This window comes from Mastigoproctus giganteus, chromosome 4 (assembly GCF_048544385.1).
Source record: "Mastigoproctus giganteus isolate SK-2022 chromosome 4, ASM4854438v1, whole genome shotgun sequence".
In the NCBI taxonomy this organism is placed as follows: Eukaryota; Metazoa; Arthropoda; class Arachnida; order Uropygi; family Thelyphonidae; genus Mastigoproctus; species Mastigoproctus giganteus.
In genome coordinates, this window is record NC_143578.1 from 182,802,037 (window position 1) to 182,824,853 (window position 22,817).

The 22,817-nt window shown below is 35.0% G+C and overlaps 1 protein-coding gene across 3 annotated transcripts in view; it reads right to left on the reverse strand.

The window, feature by feature from the left end:
• Positions 1–22,817, reverse strand: part of LOC150087235 (ras-specific guanine nucleotide-releasing factor RalGPS1-like) — a 419,169-nt gene that overhangs the window by 133,580 nt on the left and 262,772 nt on the right. For all 3 annotated transcript variants that reach the window (XM_090371091.1, XM_090371092.1, XM_090371090.1), the window contains exons 8-9: positions 16,938–17,069; positions 13,608–13,701 (exon numbers count right to left, since the gene is read on the reverse strand). In XM_090371091.1, coding sequence (XP_090227217.1) covers positions 13,608–13,701; positions 16,938–17,069 — 226 coding nt within the window. The remainder of the gene's footprint in view (positions 1–13,607; positions 13,702–16,937; positions 17,070–22,817) is intronic.

Below are 22,817 nucleotides of genomic sequence, written 5' to 3' on the forward strand. Positions count from 1 at the left end.
GCACTGCAGGATCATCTAGACAAGACTTCAGTTATAGCACGGACACAGCATGGTTTTGTTAAGGGGAAGTCTTGCCTGACCAATTTGATTGGATATTATGATGCAGTCACAAAAGAAATGGATGCAGGGAATAACTTTGATATTATATACTTGGATCTTATAAAGGCTTTTGATACTGTTGCACATGGAAGACTGCTGCACAAATTGGATTAATTGGAGGCAAATTGCTGCTATGGATAAAGGGGTGGTTTAGGGGGAGAAGACAGAGAGTGGTAATCAATGGACACTGCTCATCGTGGACTAATGTTATTAGTGGAGTCCCTCAGTGTTCAGTGTTGGGTCCATTATTGTTTTCTGTATTTATAAATAATATTGATGATGGTATATCAAGCTTAATCTCCAAGTTTGCAGACTATACAAAGGTTGGCAGGGTTGTTAAAGACACTACTGATGCTATGCTGCTGCAACAGGATCTGGAAAGGTTGAGTTGATGGGTTGAGAGGTGGCAAATGAAGTTTAACATTGACAAATGTAAAGTACTACATATGGGAAACAGCAACCCCAGAGCAAAGTACCAACTCTGTGGTACTACACTGACAGTGGTAGAGAATGAAAAGGACCTGGGGGTAATTGTGAAGGCAGATATGAAGTTCTCTGAGCAGTGCAGATGGGCTGCAAGAGTAGCTCATGGTGTCTTGTCAATGATATACAGGAATTTTCTAGCAGGGATAAGGAGGTGATTATTCCCTTGGCAATGGTCAGGCCACACCTTGAGTACTGTATACAGGTCTGGAGGCCTCATTTCAAGAAGGATGTAGAGCTGCTGAAACGAGTGCAGAGAAGGGCAACAAGATTAGTGAATGGAACAAAGGGTTGCTCTGACGAAGAAAGGCTTAAGTTTTGCAAATTATAGTGTCTGGAGACTAGTCACCGGCGAGGTGATCTGATAGAGGTGTATAAAGCCTTGAATGGTTTGAGCATGCTCAATGCTGATGGGATTCTTCATCTTGCTCAGAAAAATCACCTGAGTGGGCATAAATTCAAATTGAGGAAAGACAGATGTAGGATAGATGTGCGGAAATTTGCCTTTAGCCAGCAGGTAGTTGGTTGGTGGAACAGACTTCCATCCCTTGTTGTGGAAGTTGATAGCCTAAATAAATTTAAGGCTCAGCTGGACAGGTATTTCGAACGAACGGAGGGGTGAAGTGGAAGGGTTTTTTTTGGCTGATGCCGCATAAGCTTTCTTTCTTGCATCATATGCCTCTACTAATGCTAACTCGACACCTGAGAGGTCTACTAGGCTTGTGAAGGGAAGTTTATCTCAGCTTGGCCAGCCTAATTTGTAAAGTGAATTTCTTTAACAGAGATAGTTTTCATTTGAACAGAAATGTTGCAAGAGTCTTTGATAAAGTCAAAGAGGCATTAAGGGTTCAGGGAAGTGCTAACTGTAGAGGGAGGAATAGGCATTTCAGTGTAAACATAATCAGAGACATGGATCAAGGTTCCACTTGCATCCTCTTCAAGATGCATCATATGTGCATGGTTAGAGATGCTTCAACCAACAAAACCTACTCAATACTTACAATGGATGTATAACAGTAATAAAAAGTAAAAATATTTAGCCTGTTTATATAGTAATTCTAGCAGTGTTATTAACAAACTGAATGAATTTGAGCTGTTGTTCAAGTCTTCTAAAGTTTATATTGTAGGATTAACTGAGATCTGATGTCATCCTGAAATTGTGATGAGGAATTTCACTATGGTGATTATAACATGTTCAAGGGAGAAAGGGAGTGGAGTGTGTGGGGGAGGAAGTGTGCTTATCAAAAACGAATTGAGAGAAGTCAGACTGTTACAAGAGCTTGATCAAACATAGGTATCAATCAGCATGACATGAGTTGGTATTAATTATTAGTATTAATCCTGTAGACAAGGATGCGATAGGCTTTTGCAGCAATAGCAAAAATAAAATAAAATAAAATATAAAAAAAAAAAAAAAACTACTCATGCATTTCCCTCCTTAAAGAGTTAACTATCCAACAGACCTTTGAATTGTCTCACAATATCAGCCTCAACTACTGACAGAAGTAATTTATTCCAGTAATCACCAACTTACTGGTGAAACAAAAATTTTCTATAACTCAGTCTAAACCTTCAGCCCATAATTTGAATTTAATGACCTCTAGCTCTGAAATCATTTATAGCAATGAAATTTTGCCATCATCCGTTTTATTATCACCTCTTAAAGCCTTATGGACATCAGTCACATCACCTACAAGGTACCTGGTTGCAAGCTCTGTAGCCCACATATTCAGTGTCTTACATCATGCAGGTGCCCTTTTACAGCTCTCTTCAAGTGGGTTGCCAATATTTGAATTTGTTCAAGAAGCAAAGTCTTTTTTTCTGGTGTGGTTTTATAGCTGCTTCACAGAAATTCAATCTGCCCTCACTGTAATTCTGAAATCTCTTTCTTTCTCTACTGTTTTTAATTCAACCATACTAAGCGTATAAGTTATTTTCGGGTTGTTATTCCCCAGCTATAAGACCTTGCATTTTGCTACATTAAAAAATGCTGCTCTCTGACCATCCCTGAAGCCTATCCAAGGTGTCCCCAAGGAGTGCCATTTGGCACTTATCAACCACTCTCTCTCAATCTTTATATCATCTGCAAACATCACCCCATCCTTTCAATGTCATTTAAGAAAAAATTGGCCCCAGAACCAATTTTTGGGGCTCTTCTAATGTCAGCCCATTAAAATCAGTAAAATGAACAATGGGGTTTATCACTGACAAGAAAACAAGAACTAGGGGTCATAAACATAAAATTCTGGGCATAACAAAAGGCCTGGATGTCATAAAATTTACCTTTGGGCAGCAGGTTATAGATCACCAGAATAAACTGCCTACCATAATAGTCAAGGCAGTGAGTTCGGTAGAGTTCCAAGTGAAATATGATAGCAATTTTTGGCAAAGTATGAATAAATGAGAATTTTGTCCTTTTTCTTGGCAGATAGAGAAAAGTCTTGTTTCCTTGAATCTTTAGTCTTTATAATACTAACTACCCAATGGCCTATCCTGAAATTAAAACAGATTCCTATGATGTCATCTAGTTCATGGGTGATGATTAGGTCTATAGAATATTGTTACCCACAGTATTTTCTATATGCTGATACAAATAATAATCGTCTAGTTTACAAGGCGTTAATGAGACTTTTGCAATAAAATAAATATAATGAAATATTTCATACCTTACAAATTATCCCCTTCAAAATAAATGCCTTGGGCAATTGCTTTAATAATTGCTTAATTCTTGATGTTACAGAACAGCAAATGCCATCTCTTTCTCTCTCTCTCTCTCTCTCACCAAAAATATATTCTTGCTGTCTTCTATTGCAGTAAACAGCAAGCTTGTTTGTTTGTTTGTTTGTTATTTGGTTTTATAGGAGCATTAGCAACTAAGGCCATATTGCTCCAGGATATGCGGTGGTCATTCCGTGACCTTTCCACATCCTCTGTATTTGGTGGTCACGGGCTCGAACCCCGGTCTAATCAAGAAGTGTGCGCTATGCACTGCTGCTCCTGCCCACCCGGCTACGGAGGCGCCAAACAGCAAGCTCAGTGGTCATTTGATATGGTGACAGTAGTGACTATGAGAACGGTACTAAATGCAGACACATTTGAAATCTTGCATATGGTACAAAGTGAAAATTAAGCTGGGCCTTTCCCAATGAATTTAGATTTGTGTAAAAAACAGAGAACTAAAATAATGAGATATCAACAAAAAGTTATAAGGCATGCAACTTTCACAGTTGCTCCTAATGAAAAACCCACTTCAACTTGTAATCTTTGAAAGTGATTATGTCTTGATATAATTCTCACAATCAAGGAGAAATTGAACATTATTTTTGAGCCAGGGAAACATTTACAAAAATTTGAAGCTTTAATCGTCTGCTGTTTCAACTATTTGGAGAAATTTGGAAAATAAACAGGTATAAACATAGCTGATAGAACAATGTAGAGGCTACTCTTAGCTGGTTTAAACTCTAAAGAAATTTAATATTCCAATTAGTAGCACTGGTCTAAAATTTCAGGCTGAAAAATTTGGTCATCACCTAGGACAATCAAATTTTGTGTGCAGCAATGGGTAGCTCAACAGATTTAATAGGAGCAGATAAGCTGTGAACCTGCCTGGTGATGTAAACAAGACGTAACTGATGACTGGATTAAAAATGTGAAGAGCTGTTTTAGAAAGAAAAGAAATTAATAAAAGGTTATAGTGAAAGTGACAGTTTTAATAGTAGTGAAGCTGGTATGTTTTATAGATTGCTTCTAGATAGTATGAATCAGAGCTGTAATACTCAATATGTTCTACGTTGATAATAATATTAGTAAAATAATAAGAGGAGTTATAACTCCTCTTATTATTTTACTAATAGATTGCTTCTAAATATGACCACAAGTTTCAAAGTGAGAAGTGTAGAGGTAGAAGATGTCAACAAAGATTGATCAACTATCCTACTTTGTTCAAATGTGTTCAAGTCTTCAGTTTGAATGAAGGGCTCAAAGTGTTCAATTCAGCCCCTCATTGAAATTCGCAAATTTGAATGAGGGGGCTCTCGTTCAAATGTGCTTTCAATTGTAAAAATTGCTGAACAATACCTGTTCATCTTTCCTACAATTCCAGCTGGATTGTGTATGATTTCATGACTTTGGACTTGGAGTGGTCCTATATAATTTAATGTCTTCTGATTTGCATTTACTGTTCACTGTTCTTAGCTCCTTTCACCAGTCATTTCTCATACTCGGCATTTGCTTTCTTATCTGATCAGAGTATTGTTATATATCATAGTATTGTTACATATCTGCTTATAGTTTCTTATATGGCTGTATCATGTGATAATCTTAACTATCCTATACTTCCTTCTTTATCCATATAAGATATCAGCACTTTTTTGTCATCTATTTTGGCATCCTCCTTTTGAGATACTTTACCACTGCAACAAATATATTTGTTGCTTCCAGAATAATTCATTTAAACATTTCCCATTGGGAATTCACATCCAGTGAATCCAAGTTGATAGAATCTAATAAGACCTTCAACCCACTATATTCACCCTCCCCTTAAAATTGAAACACTCTCCTTTGCCTTTGACTATTGGAATTTCCTTAGACACTACCCACATTATAGCATTGTGGCCACTAGTGGTACCTGTCACATCTTTGATACTACTTGGTTCTTCAATGAGGACCAAGTCTAGGATATTTGGACTTCTATTTTCTTTGACATCCAATAAGTAACAGTCATCCATATGGTTCATAAAACTAATCCAACTAAGTGTAACGCTTGACCATGAATTCCAACTGATAAGGGATAGGTTAAAGTCATCCATAATGAGGCATCCATCCTTGCTTTCCCATTCAAGTTTTCTAAACAGATTTTTATTCCCACAATCATTTGGCCTATAGCTTACCCCAGCTATTAGCTTTTCATTATCATCATATAACTTGGGTTCATACTCACAGAAAGTAGACATATCAGACAGATCTGTTGGATTATATATAAGAGAATTAATAGCGGTTTGGGTTAAGAGTTTAACAGATGATTTTTTGTCTTTCGCTAATTTGTTTAAATATCCTGTAAATTTAATTTCAGCAAATTTAATTCTTACTTTTTTTGTAAAGCTAATTCTGCTATGTTACATTCTTTTCAGTAGTTAAGTTTAAATACTCAAGTTCAGTACAAGTAAAGTGTTGGAAACTGTTCATTTTGTTAATTTAAATTCTCTGATATTTTGTTAATTTAGATTCTGTAATATTTTGTCAGTTTAATTCATACCTTAATGGTTGCGACACGACCGACTGAATATTTCGAGGATATCATGATGACTCAGACAATAATAGCCATAGGTGATTCCAGTACAAGTTCATCGCTTATATATTCCGCAACATACATTCCAAGGTTAATCTAATATATAATCCTAGCTCAATTGATGAGTCTTTGTTCCTAATGCAAGAAGTGTACCAATCTCAAATTAAAACTTGGTGCATTACTAGTTGAATTTGAATTCTTGAAGGCACATCATGCTAGTACTGTGCTACAAGAGCCAAAGCTCATCTGCACTTTATTGTTCTTGTAGGAAAATGTTACTTTTCGATCCTTAGCTGCACCCTCCCGTCTGAAAAGTCGGGCATGTTGCTGCCCCTGTCCCATGGAGGTGGATCTCTACTATCTAAACTTTAACTCTCTTTTTCTTTTTTTTTTTTAAACATTTCAGTTAAAGCATTTAAATCTCAAAATCATCATAAACTCAATGCATTTACAACTCATTGAGGGAATTTGTTTCTTAAAAAAAAAAAAAAAAAAAAAACCTTTCAACTCTATAAGCTCCCAATATTTTTGTATATTTTAAAAACTTTATAATATTTTTGTATATTTAAAATTTTACACTTTTAATATATATTTCTGTATATCACTTTATAATATTTTTGTATATTTACTATTTTATACTTTTTATATATATTTTTGTATATCATAAAACTCATCATAAAACTATAAAGTTTAAAATCTCAAACTTCTAAAATATAAACTCACTATTTACATATATACGCATTTACAATTATCCTCCCTTCCTTTGCAAGTGACCGACACTAAATCCAGGAAGACAATATATTTCTCTTTGCTTTGAAAAAGCTCATAGAAGTTATATGAATCCGTGCCAAGCCTCCCTACAAATTCTCTTCTTATATAACACTGTTCAACAAAAAAATTCTTTGAATTTGTTTCCTTTCTTAAAATAGGCAAACTTTATAATTTTGCATTAAGAAAAACAAATATGACTTCAGAAATTTTTTATTAGCTCTAGTTTTTGAGATACAGTACTTTCGCTATTGTCTAAGAATATAGTAATTTCAGTAGTAGTCCGAGTCAAAAGTATCATTAAAACAATCTCATACAGTCAGTCCTCGTATAACACATATTTACACTACATGAATTCAATCATACACGATTTATAAATAGGGGATCGATATCGTACATAACACGAACAGAATTCGCTTATGCACGATTCGCCTTTGTGTTTCCTTTAAAATCCTTGGGAATCCTTTAAAAGTGTTGTGCATGACTTCCTGGGAAACCGAAGAGCTGAAAACTATGTTGAGATTGTGAACAACTTTCTAGAAAAGTATCATCAATTAGACTGCAACATTTCACTGAAAATCGTCTTCTGGCCTCTGGCCCACCGGGGTTTCCCCAGTAAGGCTTATGGCTAGTCCGCCTCTGTCGATAGAGAAAAAATATGATATTGTGAAACACTGAGTGAAATGAAAAATATGATATTGTGAAACATTGAGTGAAAAAGTGCTACGGGCCTAAATGAGGCAACGCCGAGAATTAGAAATAATGCACAGAAAATAAAATCAACTTTCATAACAGGAACAACTCAAAGTGTAACAAAATCCATTAGATCAAGACACAAAGAATTAGAAGGGATGGAACGGCTGTCATCTGTTTGGATAGAAGATCAAACAAAGAACAAGTTTGCTTACGATAGAAGCAAAAGCATTAGCAATATTTTATTACGTAATAAAATATTGCTTTTTATTATTATTTAATGTGTTTGGTAATGTTTTGGTTAAAAATGTGTGTTCAATCTTGGATGATCAGCACCTAACCCTATTTTTCCTATAGGGCCTGTTATTTATATTGCACAATTTTGCATTGCACGAGGGTTTCTAGGAACACAACTATCATGCTATAGGAGGACTGACTGTATTTACATTTTCTTGATACAACATAAATCGCAGTTGTTTTTAATTAAAACAAAAAAACAAGAACACAAGAAAACTGCACAGGAACCGAAAGTACTTTCTCAAAATGTGGCCTATTCACGACAGCGCCTTCTTTTTGCTTGTCACTTGTATTCCACTTCCAGGGCATCTCTTGTTACTGTCCAACAGTAGTCAGCAAAAATAGAAGTGTTCCATCTACCCTGATATCTTCTTTCCATTGCTAAAATGTCTTGATGGAATCGCTCACTATGCTTGTCATTCACAGCACCACAGTTGTCAGGAAAGAAGTCCAGCTGAGAGTCGAGAAAGTGGATTTTCAGTGAAATGTTGCAGTCTAATTGACGATACTTCTCTAGAAGGTTGTTCACAATCTCAACATAGTTTCCGGCTCTTCAGTTTCCCAGGAAGTCATGCACAATACTTTTAAAGGATTCCCAAGCTGCGTTCTCATTACCCTGGAGGACTTGGTCAAAGTTTTCATCCTTTAAAAGTTCACAAATTTGCGGACCAAGAAAGATTCCTTAATCTTAATCTTAGCATCACTCAACAGTGGAAATTGTCCTCTCAGGTACTTTGAAAGCTTCTCCATCCTGGTTCATCCCCTTAACAAAGTTCTTCATGAGTCTCAGTTTGATGTGTAAAAGGGGCAGAAGAATTTTGCTTCGATCAACCAGAAGTTTGTGCTGGACATTTTTTTCCCTGGAGTGCAGATTTTCCCTTAGAGGCCAGACTTTTCTCTTGTAGTGAGGACCTAGCCCGACTGTCCCACTCACACAGGAAACAGCAGTACTTCGTGTATCCCAACTGCATGCCCAGCAGTATTGCAATCACCTTCAGGTCTCCACAGATCTGCCATTGGTGGTCTTTGTACTTCATTGCTTCCAGAATTAATTTCATATTCTGTTATGTCTCCTTTATGTGAACATCATAGTGTAGAGGAATTGAAGGAAGAGCATTGCCATTGTGGAGCAAAACAGCATTTAAACTTAGCTTTGATGAGTCTACAAATAGCCTCCAGTCCTGTGGGTTGTGCTCCTCATTCAAAGCTGTCATCAAACCATTGACATCACAACAGGCAACAAGGTTGTTTTCACTTTTAAAATATGGAGTCAAGCATTCTGCCTGCTCCTGTATATAGACACCTTGACATTTGGTTGCAGAAGATTCCACTTTTGGAGCCCTGATCCCAGAAGCTCTGCTTTATCTTTCAATAGATCTAGGTCTCGAATTAGATCACTTCGTTCACCTTGAGTGATTCTGTGTGACTCACTCGGCGACTCGGGTTCCAGGTCGGATAGCTGACAGAATGTCGGGGTATTCCACAGTCCACTTCCTTTTTTTTTTTGACATGCCATGCTGAAGAGGAGGCACCATGCAGAAATAACAGTCATATACATGATTTGAAGGATCCCTCCAAATCATTAGGATGGGAAAAGGCATTGAACGTCCTTTGTTATTCAACCATCCACGGAGATTTATAGCATGTGTTGCAGCAAATATCAGGTGCCCAGGGCTTGTCTTCATCCCCTACAGCCAAAATAATGATAGTAGCCTCTCTTCACAAGTGGAGTCAATTGGCATTTCTGAGTGGAAATTGTCACATCGCCACACACACATAACAAAAATTGTCAACACTGTTAATACATTTACCTGGCATCCTGGCTTTTTACAATTTTTGTCCATAATCTGAAAAAAAAAAAAAAAAAAAAACATGGTGTATTGGTTCCTGTTTCAGCGTTACCAACCTATCTATTCTCTAGACTCCAAAATTCCCTAGTATACATCAATATTCCCCTAAATCATAAGAAGAGGCTATATCGTGGAACTGAGAGCTAACTAAGGGTTTTTAATGTTATATTTGTTTTTCTCATGCTGAAATTAAGAATTGACTATTTTCAAGCCAGAAACATTTTTGGTGTTGACCAGTAATCATACCCTGGACAATATTTCATAATGTGCTCCATATCCTCGGTGCACCCACATCTACATAATTCATTAGACTCTACTCCAAGCTCTACCAATCTTTTTCTAAGCCCATGCCCTGTCACCAGCATGGTCACAAACATGACAAGACTAGGCCAATGTTTTAACTTCATCTTATTAACTGTGTCAACTCCAGGAATAAAGTCGTGAGTGACACGGCCCAACCCAAAACCGTCCTACCTTTCTTGCCATATGCCACATAGTTCAACTTGTAACCTCTTTTTATCCTCCTTTCAATCTAACCTACTTGTCATATTTATACAAGACTTCATACCCATAATTTCAATACATAGGTTTTTCTTAGTGGCACACTCTAAAGATTTCTTGGCAATTACTAAATCAATAGATTCTTTGCCTGCAACAACTTGCAAGGCATCATTTGAGGCGGTTCTACAGGCCTGCATCACTCCAAGCAGGGCAAATCTCTGTGCAGAAAGGAGACTCCTTCGAACATGGCTATTGTTCACTCTGTAACCCCATGCCCCACAAGCATATATACCATGATCGGTATACAAACATATTTATATAGAAGACCAAGGGCTTTCCCCTTGATCCTCTAATCGACTCTCGCTACTTTCTCCAACTCCATATAAACTGATCTCAGTTTATGCTTTATATTCCGGGCGTGAGGCAAGAATGTCAATCTGTCATCTACAATAACCCTCAGGTATCTGACCAGTAGACAGTCGTTTCTTGAAGACAGAGATGGATGCCCAGAACCAAAACTAAGGACTCTTTAGAGAATGGAATACCTAGTGACCTACCAGGTTATGCAGCTCCAATTCAGGGCCTCAGAACAGAGTAGTCAAGTGGTCCTCTGGTTGAGAGGATTTAGTTTTAGAACTGAGTATGTTTACTGAAAGCAACAACTGATGATGTTAACAACAGACTGTCAACAGTCTGTTGTTAATCAACAACTGTTGATTAACTTAAGACGAAGGATCTGCAAGTTTTTTTTGGGGGGGGGGAACAGGATTGTATCAGGTGCCCCTCCCCCACAAAGGTAGAAGGAATATATTTTGCAGAGAGGGAAACATTTGAAAAGTGGTGCAAGGGTCTTTGCAAATATTACTGAGGAGGCCTTTAGGGGTCAGAGAATCTGCTAGTTAGAGAGGAGCACAGGTAATATTGATGAGCTTTTATCTGATGATATGGGTCAAAATAACACCTGCACACATCTCAAAAGATTATGGGGCTGCAAAAACTGATATTAGCAAGATCTGTTAAGCACAGTGATGTTTCAAACGAATGGGGTGTTAAATAGGGAAACAAACAAATAATTTCAAGAAGGGATCCCTGTCAGGGTAGTAAATCATACGAGGGCACTCAATCTTAACTGTGTCTATAATAATGTTGGGAGAATTGGCAATAAAATGAATGAATTTTAATTAACTCCTGGTTAGCCCAACTAAAACTGACATTGTAGGGCTAACATAAACATGATATCACCCAGAAGGGGATGATAAGTTTCACTGTGGTGTATGTAAAGTATTTACAAAGGATAGGCAAGATAGAGGGTGGGATAAAGCTTCCTGAGTGCAACAAAGGCTTTCCCAGATTCAGAACTTGTGCATGCCAGCATAGAATCTGTATGGTGTGACGTAATTGGAAGCAAAGGTAAAATGAGAGTGAAAGTATGCTAAAGACCAGAAGATTGTGAAGAGCATGACAAGAGCCTCTACAAGCAGATGGAATGGGTAAGCAAGTGAATGTCTTATCATGGGTAATTTCAATTTACTCCTTATTGAATGGAGCAAGTGGAGGAAGCTTGCCAAGGAAAGATTTTTTTAAATATGAGGTGGGGCAATTAAATAATGAGACTGTGTGCTGTCACTAAAACTGCTGTAATTTTGTGAAACAAAGGCACAGCCGTTGACCTTGAACCTTTCCCTAGTTGTCTGCCAAATCATATTCCAACATGCTCATTTGCTTTGCAGTGAGACAGGTTTCATTAAATTGTGTTTTTGCAGTTTGCTGCAAAAATGACAGACAAACGAATCGAACAACAAATCAACCTCAAATTTTTAGCAAAACTAGAGAAAATGCTATCTGAAAGTTATGAGTAGCTATTTCAAGCTCATGGGGAAGATTATATGTGAAGAGCTTGTGTTTGAATGGCATAAGAGATTTTTAGAAGGAAGAGAGAATCTAAAAGATGATGAATGACTAGACTGTCTAGTATCCATGAAAACTGATGAATATGTGGAAGAGGTAAGGACATTGATTAGAAGTGATCATCGTTTAACCATTAAAATGGTTGCATCCAAACTCCATATATGGACAAAGAAACAATCAGAAATTTTAACTGAAAATGAAGGCATGAGAAAAGTGTGCCATGATGGTGCCAAAAATTTTGAATTAGAAGACTCCAAGTTTGTGAAGATGTTTTGAAAAAAACTAAAGATCTAGACTTTGAATACTGTAATTACTTGCAATGAAAGTTGGCCGTACCATTACGACCAAGAAACTAAGACAGTTAATGCAATGGAAGACAAAAACCCTCAGACCAAAAAAAAAATCAAGAATGTCAAAATCAAAAATAGAAACCGTGCTTCATTTTCTTCGATACTAAAGGAATTATTACAGCTGAATATGTCCCACCAAATCAGACAGTCAGTGAAACATACTACATTGAAGTTCTGCCATGAAAAAATTTGAAGGAGGAGACCTGAATTGTGGAAGGATGGTTGGATGCTCCAGCACACAATGTGCTCTCCGTTTACCAGTTTCAGGCTGAAAAACAAATCCCTGTGTGTGATGCACCCTACTTGCCAGACTTAACCCTTGTGACTTTTTTCTCTTCCCTAAGCTGAAAAGTATACTTAAGGGAACCCATATTCATTGAAGTCAATTGAAATCATTTAGAAAAAAACGACTGAAGTGTTAAAAGGGCTTACAGAAGATGACTTCCTTGGAAGAAATGTTGGGAACAGTATGTGCAAGCCCAAGGCAATTATTTTAAATAACTTGTAAGGTATGAAATACTTCATTATATCTATTTTATTGCAAAAGTCTCATTATTTAATAACTACACCTTGTAATCTAGATGATTATTATTTGTAATAGCATATTATAGAAAATACTATGGGTAAGAATATTCTATAGACCTAATCATCACCCATGAAACATATGACATCATAGGAATCTGTTTTAATTTCAGGAGAGGCTCCTTTCGTAAAGTCACATTATTCTGTATCACATGACAACACTCTGCTATGGTCACAGGTATAAAATAATATTGACATAAACACTATCTCCCATTATTCTTTGTTGATATTTAAACATGTTTTTGAAAATGGCATTATTAAGCTACCCACTGCCACTGCATTATTAAGCTACAATTTAGGCACAGCACTCTAAATAGAAGAATAACTTCAAACAAATCTTTCTACTAGCAACAGTATAAACTGTTGAATGTGGTGGGTAAACAATGACACAGTAGCTTCTCATTATGCCTCATTAAAAATTTGTCGTTATTCCCATAAAGCTCATAATTTCCATGCTCATTATAAATGAGAAATTTTGCTCTTAAAATGTACATGATATTCAATCATTAATTTTTTTCTCACAATAGCCATGATCTTGTTAAACCCGTGCTCATTATAAATAAGTGCTGCTCGATTAGTACATAACTTTATCTTATTATAAAGTTATTTGTATGGTAATTATTCATCAGCTAATTTTAACTGTGGTATAAATTAATAAGTTTACTATAAATTAGTAACTTATTTTTCTGCTTTTCGCAGCTTAAAAAAAAGCTACATTTTTGCAAAGATGAAAGCTTAAGCCCTAGATCAAGTGGATAGTAGTATAATATCACAGGGAGGAATACTCACTTATAATTGTCTTCTTCTACAAATTTTTGTAATTCTTCAATGTATCTCACAGATTTCAAGTAATTCTGAACATGAGGAAAAAAAGGAAGGTGACCTAAAACAAAAGAGGAACATTATATTCAGTATTCAAAAAAGTGCTCCAATAGATATTTATAAAATATATTAGATATGTTAATGCATAGCAGTTCTACCCACCAAGGCAACCTGCTGACTACACAATCTGTTTCTTTCCCCCACCCTATAATATACACTTTTAAATTTAAATATACACTTAAATATATATATAAAAATATACACTTTTAATTGACTGCTACTTGCATCAAGAAAATTCCAGAAGAAATGCAGAGAATAACAATGTGGTTATCATATGCAGTGCAGCAGCGTGCCAGTGCAGTGATATCAGAGTACTGTATTAACGTATAAAGAAAATGAACATTGAAATATGTACAAAAAGGGAGAATATTGTAGGAATTTCAAATGTATGTATGTATTTCATACTAGCCTGCTTTGAAATAAGAAAGAATATTCAAACAGCCTCCTATTTCTTGTGTACCTTCAAAGTATTCTTTTTTAATTTCGATGCAGCACACTGTGAGATATGCATATACTGTCTTCCAATGATGATGGACTCCCCTCCCAACTTTTTACAGCAAGGATGGCCAGTCCAAATATATCATGCCTGATAAAATTCACACTATGGCAAGTTCGGCTCCCGCTTCAATACTCACTGAACTTGGTGATTTCATGTTATTCCCACTTTTCCATCAGTTTTGTAGCCCAGAGTTTTGTTTTCGCATCAGGAACCGGCTTTGTGTATTTCACTTAATGCTTAAGAAAGTTTTCTTAAAATGAAATTCAAACCCAATGATGTCTGTAGTCTGAAGTTGGAAATGCATTGTAAGCCACCTAGGGACAGATCAAGAAACTACAAGATCATTCCCCCCCTTCATTGATTCACACCTGGCCCCGCCAAATGTTTTTGCTAACTATATAAAGGAATTTTATGCTAAGCATCATTAATAAAAAAATAACCAATTTTTATCTTTATAAAATAAATTTAATAGGCTGATGTTGATTCTGTCAGGATGAACGAATAAATGTTCGTCCTGACAGAATCAACATCATGAGAAGCTCATTAACATCCCAAGTTACTTATTAATGCTAAAATGCAGTACAGATAACCTTCGCATAGTTTCCTTTTGTTCCTACAAAATCTCGTGTAATGCGAAACCGTGTTATACAGCACTAAGAACCAGTACAAAAAGGGGGTTATGTTCCAAAAGCTAACAAAAAAAAAGCCTTTTTTTTTTTTGAAACTATTGGAAACTTAATTTTTATAGTAGTAATAATATTTTAACTTTATTTTTATAGTAGTAATAATATTTTAACTTTATTTTTATAATAGTAGTAACTTAATTGGTAATAACTGAACAAAAGTCTTACCTTACAAACTGTGATACTTATATGTGAGATAATGTATGTTCATCTAATTTTCTTCCTCTTCATTGCTTCTAAGCACAATCTCTTCTGCAGCATCTAGATTTTGTGTACCTTCTGCTCTCTGTCACAATCAAAGTCACAATCTGCACATTTCGAAGTCGTCACAATTTTTTATGGTCTCAAACAAGCACAAGTTCAATAGCACAGAACCTAATCCAGGGATCTCCCAACAAAATACAGTGGACCCTCACTTTAAATGATATGTGAAAATCAGAAGAATATTTTCCAATTAGCAAAATAAAAATAAATTTACGCTTACATACATAGCATAATTAATACGTACTGTAATATGTACATACTAATTGATATTTCTGTTTTCGCCATGATCTTTACAACTTTTGTTGTAAAATTTAAAACATAAAAAATGATAAGCAATTAATAACAAAGAACATGGCACGCACAAGTGGCAACAAACACGATACAGAGTAATGAGTTTCTGAAAATTTATTTATGTGATTGAGTATTTGATGGAAGGGGGAAACACATTTCACCAAAGAATGTATTTTTCATGAATTTGTACCTTCTGTAAAAAAAACACCTGACGAAAATAAGCATATCTCAAAAGGCCATTCTCTTTCTGGACAATGCTCCTTCAGGAACTTGAAGAAGGAAATCTAAAAGCCACATTTTTACCACCAAATATAACATCCTTGATCCAGCCTATGGATCAAGGGGGTGGGGTCTTGAATGTCTAAAGAGACAGGAAAAAGTTTTTGAGTTCAATTTTGGAAAAAACAGAAGATACGAAAAGAAGTCTTAAAAAAATCTTAAAGTCATCAACATCAAAGATGTGTTTACAATATACCATTAGCATAGAATGAAATTCCAATTCAATATTTACTAAATATTGAAGAAAACTTTGGCCTGAATGAAAATGCTAACGGAAGTCCTGAGCTTCAAGAAAATAATGAAGAAAAAAATTTATTAACTGATTTCAGGCAAACTGAAGGTTCCAAAGATTTACAAGATATACACCAAAGGATTCAAGAATGTTTTTCAACAAATTGTCACTGATTTTCTGGAACAAGGAAATTATAGGTGATACAAAAGTCACATGCACCACGACAGAAACCTGTGAATCTAAGTATGAAGAAAAGACCAAATCATAATCAAAAATATCTCATGCAGCCTTCAAAAATTCTCTAGGTACCACTTTACATTATATTGAATAACACCCTGATTCAACAATTAGCAATATGATGTTTATAAAAAAAAAAAAAAAAAAAGTAAAAGTGAGAGATAATGCTGCAAAATATCATTTCATCATATTTTTTTAAACAAATGAAAATTACTGACTTCAAGCAAATAAGTGTTCATGTATATTTTTTAAGTGAAAATAAAATTCTTAAGATATGTAGGTATATATATATATATTTTTTTTTTTTTTACAACTCCCTGTTTTAACTGACTTTTTTGATCAACCAACCAACTACTGGTCATATCTGATAAGATGGCTTCTACTGTAATTTAGAAAATATATTATGAGGGATACTTGTAACAGAGTTTATGTAGGGGAAAACACTAAGTCCACATGGGTTTTATGAAAACTTAATTTATGGCATGACTAATCTAGTGATATAATACATTATCAAGAGTAAGTGGATCTTAGTGTTCCAGTATGGCCTCAAGAAAGGTACTGGAGGACATGATTCAACAAAAATCCAGAAATGCAGATATAGCAAAATTTAACATTATATGTATTTAAAAGCATATTATAGTGTTCACCAGATCAATCCAGCAAGAAACTAAATTTTCACAAAACTGAAATGTGAACTTAGAATTTTCCCTACATAAATATAGGGAAATGTAGAAGTAACAATAAATGCTCACCATAAGATGATTGCTGGTAATCTGCAATAACTCTGAGAATATTGTTCATCTTCATTTGTCTCTGATGGTTGTCTAAACCCCGAGTCGGAGGATGAGCAATGTCAATAAATACAAGATCAGTGAGAAATATGCCTATTATATAAAAACAGAAGGGGCACATTTAGTTAATTTTTTTTTTAATTAACATAAAATACATTTCATCAGATATATAGTCTTTATACACAACTATTTGTCAACAATTAACACCAATATTGCGCACTGAGAACAAATGCTTTAATTAAACTGAATAAGCAAACACTGCTTATATAATTTATTACAAGCTGTCTTCTCGAGAATATTACATTTAAATTATAACAGCACAGGGAAATAAACATGGCACCAATTCTGAACTGTACAACCAAAATAACACAGATTTGTACCTCATTACTTGTACAACATTGGATATCATGTTTATTTCCCTGTACTTTTATAATGTAATTTTAGTATTTCCAGAAGAGAGCTAGTAATAATATCCACTTGAACTGTTGAAGTACTTTTAACCAGTACATAAGCAGTTATTGCTTATTCAGTTTAATTAAAGTATTTATTTTCAATGCAGAGATAGTGGAAATCATTAACAAATACACAGCATCAGAAAAAAAATCTTTCTGCCTATTCTACAGAGGAATGATTATTTCTTTCATTAAGAAAATAATAAAAGCAAGAGCAAGTAAAATGAAGTGAAAATAAAATACAAAGCAGCAGAAAAATTTTAACTACAGAAACATTTAGTCCACATTCTAAAATTTTGAAAAATGTTACACATGATTTAAAAATTGAGTCTTCCATATCAGCACAAAGGAACAATGAATCTTACATCTATATATTTAATGTGGAAACCGTTTTCTTTCGGCAGTCAGTGTGAACGATAGGCTTAACTGATTAGGCTGGAAGTGGTCTCAAATTGAAGATATTTCTTTCTAGGTGTACAGAAAGTTGTTAAAATTTAAAAATTCCGAATACAGTAAAATCTTGTTAATACAAACTTGGTTTATACAAAGTACTCGTTTATATGAAGCATATACCATCCCCTGCAAAAGGACAGGCTTTTCTATGTAAATATATTTGTTTATTACAAAATTCAGTTAATATGTATTACAAAGTTCTTTTTCACCCCGTGAGAAATAAATATTGTCATTTTGTATGTTTAATACAAATCTTGGCAGAGCAATCCAATTATTGCCCCCCAACCAAGTGGTACCAACAAATGCATGCATCTAATTTGCCAATATCAGGTCCAATTTTGCAAGAAAAGGCAAATTATATAGCTCGGCAACATGGGATTAGTGACTTAAAATACAGCAGTGGCTGGCTCCAAAGATTTAAAAACAGGAATAACTTGGTTTCATGAAATGTTTGCGGTGAGTCTGGATTAGTTGACAAAGAAAAGGCTACAGACTGGTTGTGTTCTGTACGGTCCATCCTTGAAAAATATGAGGCAAAGGATATTTTTAATCTCAACGAGACAGGTTTATTTTATAATTTGCTGCCAAACAGAATATTTGCTGTTCAAGGAGAGTCTTGTCGTGGTGGAAAATTAAGTAAACAAAGACTCACTGTTCTGTTATACTGCAATTCAGATGGTAGTACAAAACTACACCCACTTGTAATTGCTAAGTTTTCCAAGCCAAGATGTTTTAAAGCAGTTAACCAACTTCCCTGTGATTATGAGGCCAAAAGAAGTGCTTGGCTTATGGTAAAAATTTTTCAGTCTTGGTTATCAAAATTGGACAGAAGAATGGCTTCAGAAAAAAGGAACATTTTGATGATTCTAGACAGTTGTACAGCACATTCTGCCAAGACACTTAAGTTGACAAATATACGGCTGTTGTTTTTACCCCTCAATACCACCAGTTTAATGCAACCACTGGATCAAGGCATTATTTATAACCTCAAGAGAGCATATAGAGCCCGCCTGATAAGGTACTTTATCTGCAACATAGGAGGGAACAACTTGCAGCCAAATTAGAATGTCTTGGATGCTATCCGTAATCTTGTTATTGCTTGGGAAAGTATTACATCGTGTAATAATCAACTGCTTCAAAAAGAGTGGCTTTGGAGATAACATCATCGAAAAACATGGTCCAGCAGATGAATGTAACAGCAACAGTGAGGAATGGAGGAATTTGAAGGAGCATATGAATTTTGTTGGTGAATTTGAAGAGTTTGTGAAGGTGGATGATGAAGTTGCTACCACTGCAACACCAACACCAGAAAGGCTGCTGTTTTTGTTACTAGCGACAGCGAAAGTGAAGATGCATGCACCCTGCCATCTAAAAAAGATGCCCAAAATGCATTGAACATAATAGAGAAAGTCTTGGAGGGCAGTAACATTGATAAAGAAACAACTCTTGCATTTGATAACGTCTGTGCTGTAGTTAAAAATGCATATAGGACAAAAACGGTGCAAACACTGGATTCTTTCTTTAAATTAGATTCATTTATTAAAAAGTTAATGGTTTGTATGTCTCCTTTTTTAATCATTGTAATTATTTTTACTGTGATACTAAAATATTGTATATATCAAAATATATACAGTGAAACTTCCCTTTAACGGACAGCCATGGGGAACGAGAATTTGTCCATTAGAGAGAAGTGTCCGCTAACAAGAAGTCTGAGGGAGAAAAAAAAAAAACGAAAGAAAGAAAGAAAAATCGTTAAACGTTTAATGTAAAATTAAATTTAAATATATACAGATTTTTAACAATATTTTTGTAAATAATATACAATTACATACACAAGAGATAAAGAAAAATCGTTAAACATTTAATGTAAAATTAAATTAAATTATATAAGATTTTGCACACTATTTTTGTAAATAATATACATACAATTGTGCTATGCATATTATGACTTTATCTTAAGAAAAATACATACAGTAATCACTTATTTTCTTCTGCACCTTCTTCCGGCTGATAATTTTGTTTTCAACATTTGTCTGGAGTGAAGAAACCATCGAAAGTCCTTCAGTATCTTCCTCAGCGGCGAAAAACATTTTTAAACAATTGATATGTATGAGTGCTTCTTCTATTTTCATCGGTGGTTCGTCTTTAATATGTTCTTCGACAGAATGACCTCCTTCCATTTCTTCATCCTCGTGAGGAACTTCTTGAAAAATATAGATGATAATGTCGTTGATATCTAGAGCACCATCTTCTGTAGTGAGGTTCGAGTCTATATCTTTGTAGCCAGGGTCACTTGTAGCGGAAGTATCGTACATTATCAATAGATGTTGAAGTTCTTGTTCTTCTTGGTGCTCCACATTGCTGTTCACGACTTCAATTTTTGCATTTGAGAAGCCAGACTTTACAAAACAGTTCACGACAGGTTGTTTTCTAATTGCGTTTACTGAAGAGGAAATCCACTGAATTGAATCTAGGATGCTGAGTTTCTTTGCAAGGTCACTCGCACATGTTACGTCGTTCATGTTTGCAATGAGATGTCTTAAAACACTTTTTCTGTAGTGAAGTTTAAAATTTTTTATTATCCCTTGATCCAAGGGCTGACACTCTGCAGGTGGCAGAAAAACGATTTGAATGTTGAACAATTCAATGTGCAGGTGAGATGCAGCATTATCCATGAAAAGAATAATTTTTCTGTTTTGACAAATTATGTTTTGGTTAAAGTGACTTATCCATTCGCTCATGATATCTCGTGTCATCCACGCTTTTTTATTAGACTTCCAGTCAACATTCAAAAGATTCAACTTTATGCCCTTGAAACAACTAGGATTTTGTGGTTTTCCTATAACAAGAGGTTGTTCAAAGTCTCCCAGCATATTTGTACACAATAGTACAGTCAAGCGTTCCTTAGAAATTTTTCCGCCCTGGCACTTTTCGTTTTTTAGACTCATTGTTTTTTCAGGAAGAGCTTTAAAAAACAACCCTGTTCGTCACAGTTGTAAATATCCTTACCTTCAAAATCACGACATAAATCTTCCAATTTGATGGTCCACTCTGTTACAACCTCAGTATCAACAGATCCACCTTCACCACTTACGGTTTTCCAAGAAATTTTATGCCGAGTTTTGAACTTGTCTATCCATCCCACAGAAGCTTTGAACTCATTTACTCCCATATATTTCGCAACCTCCAAAGCCTTTTCCCTAATAATAGGCCCATTAATGGGAATTTTATTAGCACATACTCAACAAAACCACTCATACGTAACATTGTCAATTTGAAGTTCAACAGTTTTCAGGAATGATTTTTGAACCTGATCATTTACGTGTTGCCAAAATTGTTTGAGCAGTTCATTTTTTTTCTTTAGGATGTCGCTTACCTGCGTCTTCCCGATTTTGAATTTTGCAGCGAGATTGCGAACACTATTTTTTTGCCAATCATATGCATTAATGAGTTCGACTTTATCTTTTAAAGTTAAAAATGTTTACGAGAAGACATTGTGCACTTCACACGACACTGAACAAAACTGAAAACTGAATCTCAAAAGACGAAAGGCCGACCAAATCTCCCCCCTACACACTGAATTCATCAGAAGTTTTACACGTGCCTTAAAATTCTTGAAAAAGGGTTTAGAACCGCGACGTAAAACCTTGATAAAATTCAGAGAATCGGAAATAGAAAATAAACACACGATTGAGGCAATATGTGGAAGAAACGTTCCTAGAAAAAGGGCCGTGAGCTCGCCCGCTGTCCATTATGGGGAGATCAAATTAAGTGCTAATCTAAACGAAACAGTGCAGATTGCCTGTCCACGTCCGTTACAGAGAATGTCCACTAGAGAGAAGCTGAAAACACGTTAAAACCAATAGAGGAGAGTTGGGGAATTTGAAAATGTCCGTTGTAGAGAGATGTCCGTTAAAGAGAGGTGTCCGTTAGGAGAAGTTTCACTGTAGCGTACATATTTTCATCTCCGTTAATATTGCTTTTCTCTTAGTTTATTATACAAATAAAATAAAATCTTTAAAAAATATGTTATTCCTATTAATGTATTGTTAGACAAGGCTTTTGTTTTTATTTTATTTATTTTTATTATTTTATTTTATTAATTTATTTTTGATATTATTATTTATTATTATTCTTAGATATACAGTATGTACCAAAAAAAAAATTATAATAATAAATAACGGTAAAATTTTGACACTTTTGGGGGACCTCATTACTACAAAACATGAAAATTTAGCCCTTGAACTTTGTATTAACGAGATTCCACTGTAGTTTTATTTTACGGAACGGGCCAGTTTTGTAGTACAAACGAGAATAGTTCAGCATTCACTTCATAGATGGAACCACAGGAAGATGTTGTTAAACAAACAGTTGTCTAAGTTGATAATGCATTTTTTTCTGATTAACAATTTGCACTTTAACTATTTAACAACACTTTGCACATGTGCACAAATGTGTCCTTTGTTCCAAAAAAAAAAAAATAATAATAAATAATAATAATAATAATAATAAAACTATGCTATGAAATGCAAAACTGTCTACCTTAAAAGAAAGAACTAATCATTAAGATTCCATTGCACTGCTCACTATGTCCCCACGTTGCACACGCGAGCTCATGCACTCAATGCCATTTGTTACGTTTAATATGTTCAGAACTCATCATTTTATCGTTATCAACTTCAAGTTTTTTTTTTGTTTTGAGGTTATTTAAGCTAAGTAATTTAAGGATTTAGAAGTGTGTCACAGTCAGAACACGGAAGACATGTCTGACACCATGCTGCTCTGACCGGCTGTGTTGAACGTACCTTGCGGTAAAGAAGAAACACACATTTTTGTGTTTCTGAAAATGTATTCAGAATTATTCTGAAAGACTGATCATGAATACATTTACATATATATATATATATATATTGATACTACATGGGTACTACATTTC